Here is a 14,955-nt window from a genome sequence, read left to right on the forward strand (position 1 = left end):
TACTTTTTTGACTCCATCTCGAGGAAGGGAGGAGGGCGAACGATCGCGACATGCATGGATATTTTGAGGCAATTCATATGAATTATTTAGCCCGCAGTTTGCTTGAGATCGGTCTCCTCCCAAAAAGATTATGTCTCACCGTCATTAATTCAAACATCTTGAGGGGCACTACTCCGACCGTGGTTGAAACTGCTGTCATGATATGATATGACACCTCCGAGCCAACTCGCTGCTCAGCCGTTTATGTGTCTCTCTGCCCCGCTTCGCACATTGTTTAGGCACGCACGAGACAGAGGGAGCTCAATAAAAATGGAGGCATCATCTGCACCACCGTCACGGCCAACTGTCCTCCCACACCACATGGCCCAGTGTTGGAGCATAAGATGGCCATGCGACCGACACAGAGGAAGGTGGCTCTCACCTTCGCCATGGAAGACAAAGCGCAGGAGATGGTGCGTCCATGGACGTAGACAAATGTGTGTGTGTGCCGGCTTGTCGGACGTCCATTGGACGAAGGCAGAACATAAGATACGCCACCAGCATTTGTCTATCGTTTGATGTCGCTTTTCCGTCGAAGACGTCTGTCTCGTACGGTCTCAGGCATCGACCGACCCGAGCTGCTCTTCCTTTGTTTATTGGGTCAGTGAGTGGTTGGCGAGAGAGGTAGACGGCGTTCGTGAATCGGTGCCCGAGTCGTTGGAACCTTTCCGGAGAGGAACTCGAACATCCGACGGTGTATCGTCTCCTCCGAGTCAGCCATCTCCTGAATCGGAGCGTCTTGCATGACTCGGCACAAGATTCCGATCATATGAGACGAATTGGTTGTGCTAACAGGAAGGATCATATACATTACATTTGTACCATTTAATATTTTTATTCCAAATAAATCATATCACTAGCGATGCATGATGTACGACCAAAAGATTTTTTTCGACAATTAGAGTAATAAAAATGATGATGATGATAATAATAATAATAAATAATTATTGAACTCAATTTTGCTTAGGTAGAATAATTTTAAGATGAAGATCTCACATGTCTCGCAATAGAATCATATCCTCGGAAATATAAAAGAAATTTATTTTACCAATCCATTTCTAATTGATGCATCATAATATTTTTACCATAAAATATAGTAATAACAAAAAATATATATGATATCATTTTTCATAATATTTTTGGCTTAATCTAAGAAATTGACTGAACCAATCGGTTCATTTTGATTTTTTTTGGACACAACTCGGACCGGCCGCTCCGGACCAATTACTAGTCCACTTTGCGATCCGATTCTTGTAGCCCGTTGGGTTCATCGACGCAGACTGTACTTGAGAACCTCCAATCTAATGGTTCGTTCATCGATCGAGATCATCAAGTTCAAGCACGTCCGTCAGAGCGCATTGAACGGCTGATAGGCGGTCTCGAGGGCATTTTCGGTCAAATGAGATCCACCACCACCTGTATATAAGCATCGATACGAAGCCCTGAACGCACTCTCGGCCGGCTTAGGGTTTCTTCTGCGCTTCGCTTCCACCCAAGCTTCTCTGCCGCCGTCGCCGCCCCCGTGGGTCGTCTTCACAGTCGCAGGCAATCCCCATTCTCCACGCCGCATCTCGTCCCGGTTGATATTTTTCGATTTCTTTTTTGGGTGCTGGGATCTTCAATCTCCGTGATGTGAACTGCAGAAAGGGTATATCCTCGTCGGTGCTGCCGTACAATAGGACTCCGCCGAGTTGGCTTAAGATCTTCGCTTCAGAAGTGAGCCATCTCCTCTATGTTATTTCCTTCTGTCGGAGTGTTTTTGGTTGAAGCGTGTTGATGTGCTTGATCTCTCTTAGGTGGAGGAAAGCATTTGCAAGTTTTCCAACAAGGGACTGACTCCGTCGCAGATTGGTGTCATTCTTCGTGACTCTTGCAGTGATAATTTACTATCAAATCAAACCAAAAGATTCAAGAGGTTAGTTGTATTCAAGGTTCGCAATTTCTTTACCGAGTGTGGTAATCCAATACATATCGAGTTTCGAGAAAAAAAATCCTAAAAACCTGAAGAAAAAAAAAAAACTGGCTGTAGAAGTCTTATACTAGGTGGTACCCTGTACCGTTTGTACCACTTCATTTACCCTGGTATGCTTATTGATAAGTGTTCATTCCCAGTGAATACTGCTCCAACTGTATTATACCAAGCAGTATTGCAAACCTTGGTTGTAGCACACGTATGATATCAAATGACATTTAACATGAGGGTAAAGGAAATACCCACACACGTACATGGCAATCTAATTTGAAGGGTTCTACTAATCATGGTTCTATGCTTTATCCAGTTCAGCACATATCAGGCAGTGAATACTGGTCCAGTGGCCTATCGGATTGGCAACATGGACCATGTACGTGCCTCCCATTATATTGTTTTTCAAATCTTAAGAAAAGGTATTGTTGGGTAACAATGTGGTCTCAGTATCTAAAACATCAAACTATGCTACTATGAAACAAGATTTCCACGATCCAACTTTGAGAGAAAGAGAAGAAGGGAGAGGGGGAGGGCTTCTTGGTGTCGGGGCAACAACTACAATGGTGGTGGCAAGATCCACGAAGGAAGGATAGGTTTTGGAATAATGCTACTAACATCCTGAACCAGAAGTATCTGAATTGATATTCTCAGAAGATTTCTTGCACCTTCTATATCCTTCATGTCGAGTGCCTTCATTGTAGAAATAACAATGTGTTCTGTGGTTTCTTGGTCGAACTACAAATATAAAGCTTTCCATACTGCAATTGAGAAGAATATATATATATGTATGTATATATATATATATATACACATATATATACATATACATATATATATATATACATTTACATATATATATATATACATACATACATATATTCGGTTCGATTGTTTCGTAATTGATATGAATTATATCAGTTTTTGCCGAGACCTAGATGATCAGAGGTACTGGTACATGCCAACCGTACTGACCAAGATGTACTAATATTTCATAAAAAGTTATCAAGATATTGAAAATGATCATATCTATCTTTTGTTTGATGATTTTGGCATACATTTGTTTACATATTTACTTCTGCTTATACATGTTTATGATTAATTTTGTTTACCTTAATCCAAAGTCCAAAATAAGGAGGGTTGAATGTGACAATTTTTTGTCATAAATATTTTCATATTTTAATTATTATTAATTATGCGAGAGGGTTTTGTTGTAAGGAGGGAGCTCTTACTCTGACTGGTCATATTTTCCTCATTAAAGTTCAATGGTGAGAAGGGATTCATTTACTTGAACTTTTTATAATTAAGACCTTAAAGCTTATTATTATTGTTGGTGTTAGTGTATGTATCTTTAAATGTTTATGAAATCATATAAAGACATAGCAATTATTTTTTCATTGAGTTGAATGATAAGGTTGCTCCATTATGATCTAGGAGACTAGAATTTGAGAATCCAAAACAGGTTATCTCAATATAGAGGTAAGGTTGTATACATTGGCTTTTCCCGAATCCCGCATTAGCTGGTGCCTTTTGCACCGGGGTTGCCCTTTTTATAATGGTGAGTGCCGGTAAATGAAGCTGATCCAATCTCAGATTAGATTTCAGATCAGATCATGGTGTGCAAAGAACAAAGGCTGGTTACATGCGCAATGGCTTCTAAACCTTATCGGAAGGCCTGCGTCAGGGAGAATGAAACTTGGAGCGCATCCATGTACCTGGGAAAAGCTTGATGCGTGTTGAAACAACTTGCTAGCTGATCTAAGACATCAAAGGATCCCAAAAGAATTTGAAACCACCTCCGTGTGTTTTAGATATATGTGCTGCCGGGATGAGCATTAGTTGTACATGCTCTTCTTTTTGGTCCAATATATTTAAAAGCTCCTCTTCATCCTTGTAATGGTCAGTCATTGACGGGGACCTTTAAGATAAATGGGATAGCCTAAAAGGATCGGCCTCCAGACTTTGAGATCAAATACAACTTATAATTCTTAGAATTTGAAGTTTTTATTGTAATTTTTCATCATTTTTATTGAGATGTATTGTTCGATCATGTCCAACTTAGTGACCCATGGTTTCTCCAAGGTCACCTGCTCAAGATGTGTTGTTTGATCAATCCCTTTGAAACCTGTTTCGCAGAAACCTATCCTTTCACTGCCAACCTTGCCTCCTCCCCCTGTAGTCTGGGTTGCTGCCAATGTAGCTGTTGCCGATGACACTAAAAAGACCTCTCTTGCTCATTTGCCCTCCCCTTTTCCACCTTCTCTCTCTCCTGCTCTCTAAGTTGGATAGTGGAAATCTTGTTGTTAGTAGAACCATTTTAATTTGATTGTCCTCTGCATATGTGGAAAGTATCTTTACACTCATGTTAAGTTTTATTTCACCTCTTATTTTTGTATCACAACCATGCTTTCTAGATTTTTATCTGTGATTTCATATTCTCCATCAGTCAGGCTTTCCATTTCCATTGGCATTCATTGGTTATTCGAGCATGAATTGCTGTTGAACATCACAGAGTTGATCTCTGTTGTTGCACATGTGCGTGCCCCATGCATCCGAGTAACAAGCCTAATGGTTTTTCACTCTTTAGTTTAGAGACTACCTTTTTTCTTTATCTTTATGAAATTAAGAAATGTTCACAACTAAACCTCCCTTTGGTGTTGGAAAGTTAAATTTTCCTCTGTGGATATTGGACACTGAACCTTTAATGTGGCATCATGAAATTGCGTAGTCATGGTGGTATGCTCATTTGTAGTGATTTGGATAGTTCTTTTGATCTAATTATTTCAGGAAGCCATTTTACTTTCTCACTCTCGTAATCTTGTAAAATTTTGCTCGTAGCAGTTACCTAATCCACTGTCTGATTTGGTCGTTCATGTGTGTGTACTTGCAGAGATAAAACATAAGCAGGATAGAGAATTTAACATGGATGAACCTACCATGGAGGAAAAGCTTTCAAGCTTAGGCATGCTTAATGATGAGAGATTAGATACCAGAGCTATACCAGAGCCAGCTGTCACTGTTGAGCTCCCAAGGGCAGATTCATTGCATATTTTGTTGAGGCAAGCCCTACATGCTGAAGATCAGGCATTACTATTGGACTGTTTATATACAAGGGATGAAAAGGTTTGTTTTATTTTGTTTTCATTATTACCTGTTCATTTAGTAGCCACTCACCTTCTGCTGATCATTTGTGTAGTCAACAGCATATCAGCATTTTTGTAGTCTAAACCTGGGTTTTCAAACTTTATGCTATCTTAACTGTCAAATTTTGATAAGCTGTGTCGGATGGTGGAAAGTCCTGAATTTGGTCTTTTTGAGTTGTAAAAGATAGAAGTGATGTTGGACTCAACTCAGAATTTGAATTGTTGAAGGATTTTCTCTTGACTTCTCTGTGTACTTTTAGAATAGGTTTTCCTCCGAGTTCTACACAACCATTCTTATTCTACTAGTCTTGATATCCTTGGGTTGAGAATGTCTAGATGTGTTTTTAACATCAAGGTATCATAACACTGTCCCCATTTTATTGACATATATACCACCATCAGTTTCTTGAATACACCCATTTTCTTCTGATTTGGTCTTATGGTTTTCTCAATATGGTACCTACTTGCAGGTTATTGCAAAGTCAATAGCGCTCCTGAATCCAGCTAATGTTGTCAAGCTTCTGAAATGCCTTCTATTCATGGCCGAGTCAAGGTAGATTTGTTATTCCTTAAAGATTGTTGTCTCCAAATATTGATACAGTTGTCCAACTGAGATCTTGTGCTGTTAGATTCTAACTAAAATCATTAATCGACCAACTGATACAACATTTTTTCTCTAGCACCAAACCAACTGACATATTCGACTAAGAAGAAATACGTAATGTGAAATGGAAGAGGTTAAGTGGGTTTTTTGAAATATTATATTTCACTTGTATTTTCTTTCATCTTTTGATATGGTCTAAAAGACTCAGCAGTTGAACTTTTTCATTTCTTGCACCATCCGAGGATATGTCCTGACTTTTGTCAACATACTTTAGGATCTCTCAGCATCTTTGTGAAAAAATTTGATGAGGCATTGGATGTTGCTGTCAAGTCTTTTCTTGGTAATTAAATGGACCTAAGTTTTGTCTTATTACTACTACCTCGTTTTACATTTTGCACGTCACTTGGGAAAATTGGAATCGATAGAACTTGCTATCCTAGCTTTTTTTGTAGAAGGCACATCTGATACCATATTCCATAAGAGGTTAAAAAAATTCAAATCATTATAAAAGATGTTCACTTAATCTCTCTTTCCCTTTCAATGGTTCTCACCTATATGATACTTTTCTGCTAATAGGCACAAAGGCTCACAGAATGGTTTTTCGTATAAAACTTCTCTAGATGATTATTAAGTTGTCAATCTTTTTCGATAGCGCATACTACATCTAAAACTTATTGATTTTTAATGTTTTCTTTAGTGGATTCGATACTGGTGGGTAGAATGAATGGAATTTCTGAAAGATTCTGGCTTGTGTTTGTCTGGCATTATGAAATGCGTACTTCCCTTAATCTTGCTTTGTCTCCTGTCACAGGGGTGCTGTATTGGTTTGTGCACTTCCGTGGATAAGAATCTTGCTTTGCCAACAAGCAAGCAGTATAATGTCACAGGAATCATCCATCCGCATTCTCAATTCTTTATACCAGGTAATCATGAATTCTTTACTACCTCATCCAGTACACGAGATTATAATGTTATAGCTCTTGACCCTCTTCCGGCTATCCAAGACTGAGATTAGATAGGTAGGTTTTCCGGTTACTACCTCTAGTCACTTCCAGACCAACTCTTAAATGAAAATTCTATGGTGTCAGATCTGATCATAGCCTTTTCATCAGCTTAATCTTCTCTCTGCAGTAGGGTTTTGCCTGTTGTGATGGTGGGCATTGGCATTCTGACACTGAGCTCCATCTAAAACAGCTGAAAAATACTTGTGCTAGTTTAATGTGCATTATTTTTTCTTTTTTTGCATGTGCAATTACTGATTATGTTACTCTTACAGCTAATTGATTCAAGGATTTCAACATTTGGAGCAGCTTTGCAGCTATCATCCTGTTTAGATCACCTGTTTCCTAGGGTAAGTTGTTTGGTTTTCCAGCTAAGGTATTGTAATTGGCCCGAATAAAATTCACAATTCCAATAACAGATTGCTGATGAAGCTGATGATGGAGGGGCAGACCAACCCATTATATATGAGAACAGTGATAGTGAAGAATCTGAAGACGCAATGGAGACTGATGAAGGCAGTGAAGGACTCAGCGATGTCACTGATGCTCATGGTTCTGATTTGAGTGATGTCATGAGTGATGATGATGGTGGCCATTAGGGAGTGAAGTCTATAGTTTCATGCATAGTCAACCCAACTCGTCATCTTTTTCACTTATGGCCTAACTTGAGATAGACTGAAAGCTTTAGTGGCAAATGCAGGGGGGTGAAACAAAATCCTGTTTGTTCCCACAGCCCAACATGCAAGACTTCAAATCTGTCGGTCTGCTGAAAATTCGCCCGTTTAGATCGATGCCGAGAAACTTTGAGGAAGCCGCTTTATTAAAGCTTGTCGCCTACAGCAAGATTATAATCATAAAAATTTGCTACATGTTTGTCCAAACAAGTAGCGGCCTGTAACTTGATTCTTCACTAGTCTTTATGTAAACTTTATTGGCAATCTAATACGTTGAATGGGTTGAAATGTTGGAGAATTCACGTTTTGCTCTAAATATGGCCCAGTATCGATGATAGATTTCTCAGAAAGGCAGGCTACTTGTGGGAATAATATGTCGAGTATTCTTCTTTTTCTTCATGACTTGTCATGCCTGAACATAGCACTGCATGACCATTGGTAGATAACCTCCATTCTCTGTTGACACCTGCATCTCTCTCTCTCCCACCAAAGCCATTGCCTCCGATTAATGTCTTTTCATCTGCCAAACACCCGCGACGATCTTTTTTATATTGAACTTTACATTACGTCGAACTTTTGTACATAACAATCAGAAGGTCCTAACGGCGTCAGCAAAATTTATTAGCTTGCAGTTTCACGTTGAAACTCTGATCATCTAATCAGAGATCTACGTAGCACAAGCATATGGAAACCACAGCAATACGAAAAGCGTAGGATAACTCTGCCCTCTACCACACAATGCAACCAAACTATTCATTCATAGGAAGACAGATAAATAGGGAAACAAATCTATCACAATACAAACGCAGCTCTCACAGCACAGCACAGGCACTACGGACACGTCGTCGCGAAAAAGTACCGGAGCGCATACATATACTATTGAGATGCACTTCCATCGACGCCTCGATGCGATCACAACACAAACACAGCATCTCCGGAGTCAAGCGCGAGACCCATCGAGCTGCAGCCTCGCGGTGATCCACTTGCAGACGGCATCCATTTCCTCCGGAATCGTATAATGCTCGAGTCTGCATTGTTCCGAGTCGCTGCTATCTGAGTAAAGCAAGATAGTTGGCCTAAGGTCGAGAAACTGCAGCAGAAACATACCCATTGTAGGCTTCAAACGTGAGATTTCGAAACCCCGACATCCTTAACGTCTCCGCAGACCTTTCTCCCTGTTTATAGGGAACCACTCCATCCCCTGCCATAACCAGCGCAAGAACAAAACAGAGAAGCTCAACGCTCCTTGGATCAAATCAAAAATCCAACAATCTCGACGAGCTAAATGCTACGTACGGTACCTGTTCCATGACACAGCAAAAGTGGCAAGGAGGCAGCTCGCCTTGCAGCTTCCTGTGAGCTTTCCACCTTGGTCTTCAAGCTCCTGGATGAAAGAACGACCAAGTACTCTTATGCCTCCGATTCACGCACAGCAATAATAAAGAAGAAATAGATCCAAGGATTGCGTTGACTCGCGATGGAACCGACCTGGAACAGGGAAGCCAGCCGCTGAGACCAACGACTGCACTGAGGTTTATGGGATATCGGCCTCCATTTCCGTATCTTCCATGTGCGAAGCAAGAAGCAGAATACAAGGCAGTCGCGGCACCCATACTGAACCCACCGATTCCAAGTTTTACTGCACCGATCGGAGGGAGGGAGGAATCAATCCCAGTCGAGTCAGTATACTTAACCAGCAGTACAACGATGCTAACATCAAAAGCTATACCATCAGCTGGCTCAGACGACAAAAGATTTGCGATATGTGCTGCTGAAGCTTCCAATCCATCGGCGTCATCAGGACCATCCTGTGAAGGGTCCGCAATGTCGAACCCTGCGTGGAACACAACAGAGGAGGTCATATAAGATCAGTCAAGACGGAGTGATGGTAAGCAGATCATCGAGAGTTACATGCTGCGCATGGAAATCCACCAAAAAGAGACACAGGTCGGGTAGGAGCAGTAGGACATATCCACTTGATCTGCAATGCCACATGTTCATGCTCGAATTAGCTATTTCTCACACAAGTGCCAAATTACTAGTAAGCAAGTGAGGTAAATACATTAAAAACCCAACAAGGATAACCTCTTACGTTTGGCAGAGGAAGGGTTTCCAGGAGCTGGTACCAGCTGAACAAGAGCAGAAGAAGAAGGTGAATTCATGCGTACCACCGAATTGTTGTTTGCATAAGAACTGCATTAAGAACTATGAGGACGATGGCTTAACATCGACACTCGGTTGCAATACTAGCAGATGAATTGTTATTCCACCGAATCTATGAGCACGATGGCCTGACAAGAATACTTTAGCCATGAAACAGAGCGTTACCTTCAAGACGACAACGTCGATCGAAAAGCAGCACCATCCCAAAGAATCACAATGATTAATTACAGCGATCAGCATCCTATACTACTTCTGACTCACGACTGTCATAAACCCCAAATAAGAGAGAGAGAGAGAGAGAGAGGGACGGTGGATTTGTTTTATTAGGTCGACGAGGGCTAAAGAAATGATGTTGGAATTTTGCATGGATTCGACGGGGGCTAAAGAAAGATTTATTCCCCACACCCGCTAATAGTGGATTGACATTCTCCACTCATGATTCGATTATAAGAATACAAAGACGATATAGGTAAAACAATACTAAAAATATGTAAAGGAAAAGTGTAAGCAGAAAAATCATGATATATTTTTATTATATAAGAAATTTTAATATTAAATTTTAAAATTAAATAATAATAAATTTAAATTTATGATACGTACCTTTTATATGATGTTTAGAATATCTAAGCACACAATTGTTAAATCTGAAATTTATAGTAAAATAGATGAGAACTAGATTTGTATTCTCTTTTTTTTTTTTAATATTCACACGACCGTTAAATAATTGAATTAGAACAAAAGGGATATGAAAGAAGATTTATAATCTCTCATTCACTAAGGAGAGATTAAAGAAGATCTGTAATCCCTCGATAATATCACATATCCACTTATCTACATATTCGCATATTTAATTTTTGTGTATATAATCCCTAAAAAGGTCTTATCTTATTATAAGTGAGAGCAGAATAGCTAGAAAAAGCAATTAAGAGTATCCCTCAAATTAAGGTCATAATCTTATAATAATTGGACTTTTTTCTATTGGTCGATAACCGTGATTAGAATCTAATTAGATCCATAATATATTTTATCTAATTAGATAGGATCACATAATCTAATATTCTCCCAATTAGTCTATTAATTGATAAGATACAAAAAGATTCAAAATTAAAAATAAATAAAATATTTTTTTTAAAAAATAATTTTACTTAATTGGATTCTAAATTTTAAAAATTAATTATACGTGTGAGAATTAAAAAAAAACAAGCTAATAAGTTCAATAAATATAATAATACTATATTAATTATGACTAGTAATACAAGTTATTACGGTTATATGTCATCAATGTTATACTTCTTTCTATGTACCAGAACACAATTGACACTTCCTAATATAGTCTAAACGATAATTTATTTTATTAAAACAATCATATCATCAAATTCAACTATAATATATATACATAAATATGAATAAAATAATAAAAATAAATAACTTTAAGTAGATAAGCGATAATGCCAATTATAATATCTACTCAAGCATGCATCATCATATCTTTTATGGGTTACTCACAAACTCAATCATAAGAACATGTTCCTTCAAACACATTAGACGGTAAATCTTAAGTGAATTTAGCAGTCAATATAGAAGAACTCAAGTTATTAATTAATATTAGTTATTTCTAGACTTATTTCTATAAATATCAAGTCTTTATACCATTAAAGCTACAATAATACTTATCATTCTTAGATAAGAAACTACTACGATATATCATAAAGTACCTTCAGCGACTTGATAATTGAGTTTGATCATACCAAATCCTGAGATAAAATTTCATAATTATAAAAATTGATTAGTGACCTCAAAGTATATCATAAAATTAATTTTTTTATTAATAATATAATAATATATTATTTTATTGATTAATGTGTTATGATACATCATAGATATTGTTATATTCATATGCTTGTTCAATGGGCTAAATTACCGATTGAAGATACCACTTGGAAGTCTTACAAAGTATTGTAGGAGAAATTTTTAAAATTTATTGTCGCTTAGCCTCGAGGACAAGACTATATTGGAGAGGTAGGAGTCATTAATTTTAGAGATTTGATATTAATCTTTATTTTTCTATTTATTTTATCCTAATTATGGCTGGACTCCTTTAATGTAGCCAATTAAGGATTGTTATTTTTATTTATTTCCTTTGCTAGAAATCCTAGTCTTAGCTGATTAGGGATTAAATAATTATATATATATATATATATATATATATATATATATATATATTCTTAGATAAAACCGTAGAGTTTTATTAACACATTACATTAATTAAATATATATAGTTATATCTTAAAAGATTATATAGTTATATCCTCAAGATTCATCAAATAAAGTCTTTAGATCACTTTCGTTTAAAGATATTTTCTTATAATGATAAATAATTTATTTTTTTTAAATTTTTATATTAAAATGAATCTTTATTATTGGTAACATATGTTAAAGCATTATAATCAATTTACTAAGTCTTACAAAAAGATTTATGTATTGATTTGAAACATACAAAGGTCAAATTTATACAATTCTATTTTAAACGAAACCTTATAGTTTTTCTTCGTATAATCTTTCTTTCTGCAGAAATAGTTCTTTACTATGAAGAATTTTTTTTATAAATTTATATAATATTTATAAACTCAGATAATTTATGCTTCAAATTTCTTATATTGTTAACCACTCTTGAGTAGTACTCAAAATATTATGAGTTTTTCCTACTTTAATCTTAGTTCTTTCTAAAAACATATACTAGTCAACTTATTAAAGTTTAACTGACTCTTAATTTTATTATAATAAATTTTAAATGAGTCAAACTAAAAAGAAACATATGCAAAAATAAATTTTATGAGAAAGAACTCAACACTCATGCTTAATATTCTTAAATCTATAGCTTTGTTAGCCATATTGAAAATATAAATTTGAATTTCTCTGAATTTTAATCGATTATTTCATTAATATGTCAACTAATGAATTATTAATAAATTTAACATAATTATTAAAAATATTTTAACACATTATTTATAGATTTTAACGAAGTCTAAATATCATTAGCAATTATCATGACCGAGTCTTTTATAGTTTTTCCAATTAGTCATCTAAATTATTTGTTTCACGTCATTTTCAAAAGTAAATTGTATTTGCTCAAACCATTTATAATCCAAAAAATATATAGATATTTATAAGAATACAATGAAGTGCTATTATAATAAAATAATATTTTAAAATGTTTATATAATGTTAAACTATTCATCCAAAATTATTTATAGAGGATTAATACCATTCTCGTTGAATAATATTGCTATCAAAGATATCTAAAAAAACCATGATATGATATTATTATGTAAAAAATTTTAATGTCAAAAATTGAAATAAATTAATAACTGTTCTAAATTTATGATGCATACCTTTTAAATAAAACTTTCATCGTAATTAAAATCTAATCATATTCATAATATATTTTATTTAATTAGACACATTCATATAATCTAAGAACTGAATCAAATCATCAAATCAAATCATGTTCTATATGCCTGCGTCCCCTAAGTACCTTCTAATTTGTATTAGATGCGGCCAAAAGGAGAGCTGCGGCACGTACCTTGCGCCATTGTCTCCTAAACCGTGAAGCCAGACGATGGTGGCCCGATGTCTGCCCTTCGGCCAGGCAACGTAAGTCCTCCCGTAGTCGACATGCCTCCTGGTCGCACTCCTCGAACCTGCATTCGATTTGCATGCGTTATGCACGTGGAAGAGAACACGGACGAGGCTGTGGAGCGAGACAAAGCATAGGGGACGAAGGCTAACCGGAGGCGTACGAGCTGCCGCCGCGGTACATTTGGATCACCGTCCTGTGCGGGGAGCGCTGGTGATGTTGCATGCAACAGGCTCGCCTGCGGTGAAGAAGAACCACTCCATTGACCCGTATTTATAGCAACTACTGGTGGCTAGTGGAATGGTAGAGGAAACCAGGAATCCGCATCCCACCACAGGGCGGCTCACGGCTACGGAGCTGTTCTTTTGGAAAGGCCTATAGATCGGCGTAGAAAGAGGGACAAGCAGCACCCAAGTGGGAAAGGTAGAACGAGCATAGCAGAAAAGGCACTGAAGCTTTCTTTCTTGCAAGCAGAGAATCTCTAGACGGGCAGACCATCGGCTCTCTCGCACGAGCCAATACGATACGAACTCGGGACGGAGAAAAGGAAGTAGTAATGCTGCGGATTTGCTCGTGAGAATCAATGCTTCTGAGACGAAGTGGAGGGGTGAATCAGTAGTAGCAGCAGCAGCAGCAGCCCCAGCATAATATCTTCTCGTATAAGATAACCCATAGATAGAGTCGCCCTTCCATTGCTCGTGTTTCCTACAAGAGTAGTATCCAAGGATTATCTTATCATCGCGTCGCAAACACTTGTCTCGAGATAAAACGATCGTGAGAAAAGTTCTCATTTTGGGAATTTTTTTTTCTAGCAAAGGATCTTCACTTTTAGAGTTCCTTTTTAATCGAACGTTTAGAGAACCTCCAATCAAAACAGGGGTGCAGAAGTCAAACCATGGTTCGGCTGCTAGTGTTGAGCAATTTATGCTGGGCTCGGAATATGTTCCTCCTCTGTCTCTTCTGTATTAATTTCCTTGCGTGAAAGGTAGAATCCATGTCTTGTCTTGGAAGATGAGGGAAAAGGAAGCTGCAGCAGCTTCTCTGCGTGAGCTACCGACCACTGTGCAGTAGGCTTTATGTACTACCATGGAAATGACCGATGCTCTGTTTAGGGTGTGAGCGATGCGCAAGCCATCCGCCGGGCTTCCGTTGGCTACTGACGCAACAAAAGAGCGAGAGATGCCCCCATCCAGAAGCAGCATCTTATCAGAATACCGATGGGTTCTCCATTATGTTAACCCGACCAGACCAAGACGATTAATGCTACTGGTGATCGGGTGCCCTAATTCACGTTTATATATAACAGTTCAGATATCTCCTGTTATATATAACTGTTCAGATATCTGCTGTCATAAGTAATTACGTGACGTAAATTATCTAATTATTGGGATTAACAAATATTTTAAGATTTTTAAAATCAATATCTTTATAATCTTAAATTTCAGGATTATACTTGATAAAGACATTTTTTGTTCAAGACACGTCACAGCCGATACCATACGTCAGATCAGAATCCGTACCAAAACGTTGCTCAGCACGTCTCGTCCCGGGAATCCCGAGACGACGTAGCCTCCAAGACACGACAAGTCAGAATCCGTACCAAGACACTATTTGACACGTCCACCACGAACCCACGTACAACTGACTGACATCTGGCCCAAGGGAGAAAAAATAATTCCACTCACAACTGACTTGCTCGTCGGAGGGGTCAAAGTCGGGAATCACCCAACG

At 37.6% G+C, this 14,955-nt stretch overlaps 2 protein-coding genes across 2 annotated transcripts; one reads left to right on the forward strand and one right to left on the reverse strand.

Moving 5' to 3' along the window:
* Window positions 1–1,464: 1,464 nt before the first annotated feature.
* On the forward strand, window positions 1,465–7,726 carry LOC103986664 (uncharacterized). The gene is made up of 8 exons (XM_009404728.3): window positions 1,465–1,584; window positions 1,683–1,755; window positions 1,836–1,954; window positions 4,893–5,125; window positions 5,616–5,698; window positions 6,561–6,672; window positions 7,026–7,100; window positions 7,170–7,726. Exons 4-8 carry the CDS (start codon window positions 4,925–4,927, stop codon window positions 7,347–7,349), a joined length of 651 nt encoding a protein of 216 aa, XP_009403003.3. The 5' UTR covers window positions 1,465–1,584; window positions 1,683–1,755; window positions 1,836–1,954; window positions 4,893–4,924; the 3' UTR covers window positions 7,350–7,726.
* A 519-nt stretch (window positions 7,727–8,245) lies between these two features.
* On the reverse strand, window positions 8,246–13,583 carry LOC103986758 (uncharacterized). The gene is made up of 9 exons (XM_018827398.2): window positions 13,377–13,583; window positions 13,171–13,288; window positions 9,517–9,553; window positions 9,336–9,405; window positions 9,154–9,258; window positions 8,913–9,063; window positions 8,726–8,808; window positions 8,532–8,625; window positions 8,246–8,452 (listed from the first exon to the last, which is right to left on the reverse strand). Exons 1-9 carry the CDS (start codon window positions 13,447–13,449, stop codon window positions 8,365–8,367), a joined length of 819 nt encoding a protein of 272 aa, XP_018682943.2. The 5' UTR covers window positions 13,450–13,583; the 3' UTR covers window positions 8,246–8,364.
* Window positions 13,584–14,955: the final 1,372 nt, after the last annotated feature.

Source organism: Musa acuminata, chromosome BXJ3-6 (genome assembly GCF_036884655.1).
Source record: "Musa acuminata AAA Group cultivar baxijiao chromosome BXJ3-6, Cavendish_Baxijiao_AAA, whole genome shotgun sequence".
Lineage (NCBI taxonomy): Eukaryota > Viridiplantae > Streptophyta > Magnoliopsida > Zingiberales > Musaceae > Musa > Musa acuminata.

Excerpts from the sequence above, each read along its gene's own strand:
- LOC103986664 (XM_009404728.3), top strand. The coding sequence starts at position 4,925 with ATGGATGAACCTACCATGGAGGAAAAGCTTTCAAGCTTAGGCATGCTT. Across the intron at positions 5,699-6,560 it reads CTATTCATGGCCGAGTCAAG|GGGTGCTGTATTGGTTTGTG; the intron begins GTAGATTTGTTA and ends CTCCTGTCACAG. Across the intron at positions 6,673-7,025 it reads TTCTCAATTCTTTATACCAG|CTAATTGATTCAAGGATTTC; the intron begins GTAATCATGAAT and ends TTACTCTTACAG.
- LOC103986758 (XM_018827398.2), bottom strand. The coding sequence starts at position 13,449 with ATGCAACATCACCAGCGCTCCCCGCACAGGACGGTGATCCAAATGTAC. Across the intron at positions 9,406-9,516 it reads AAACCCTTCCTCTGCCAAAC|ATCAAGTGGATATGTCCTAC; the intron begins GTAAGAGGTTAT and ends GTGGCATTGCAG. Across the intron at positions 9,259-9,335 it reads TGGATTTCCATGCGCAGCAT|GGTTCGACATTGCGGACCCT; the intron begins GTAACTCTCGAT and ends TGTTCCACGCAG.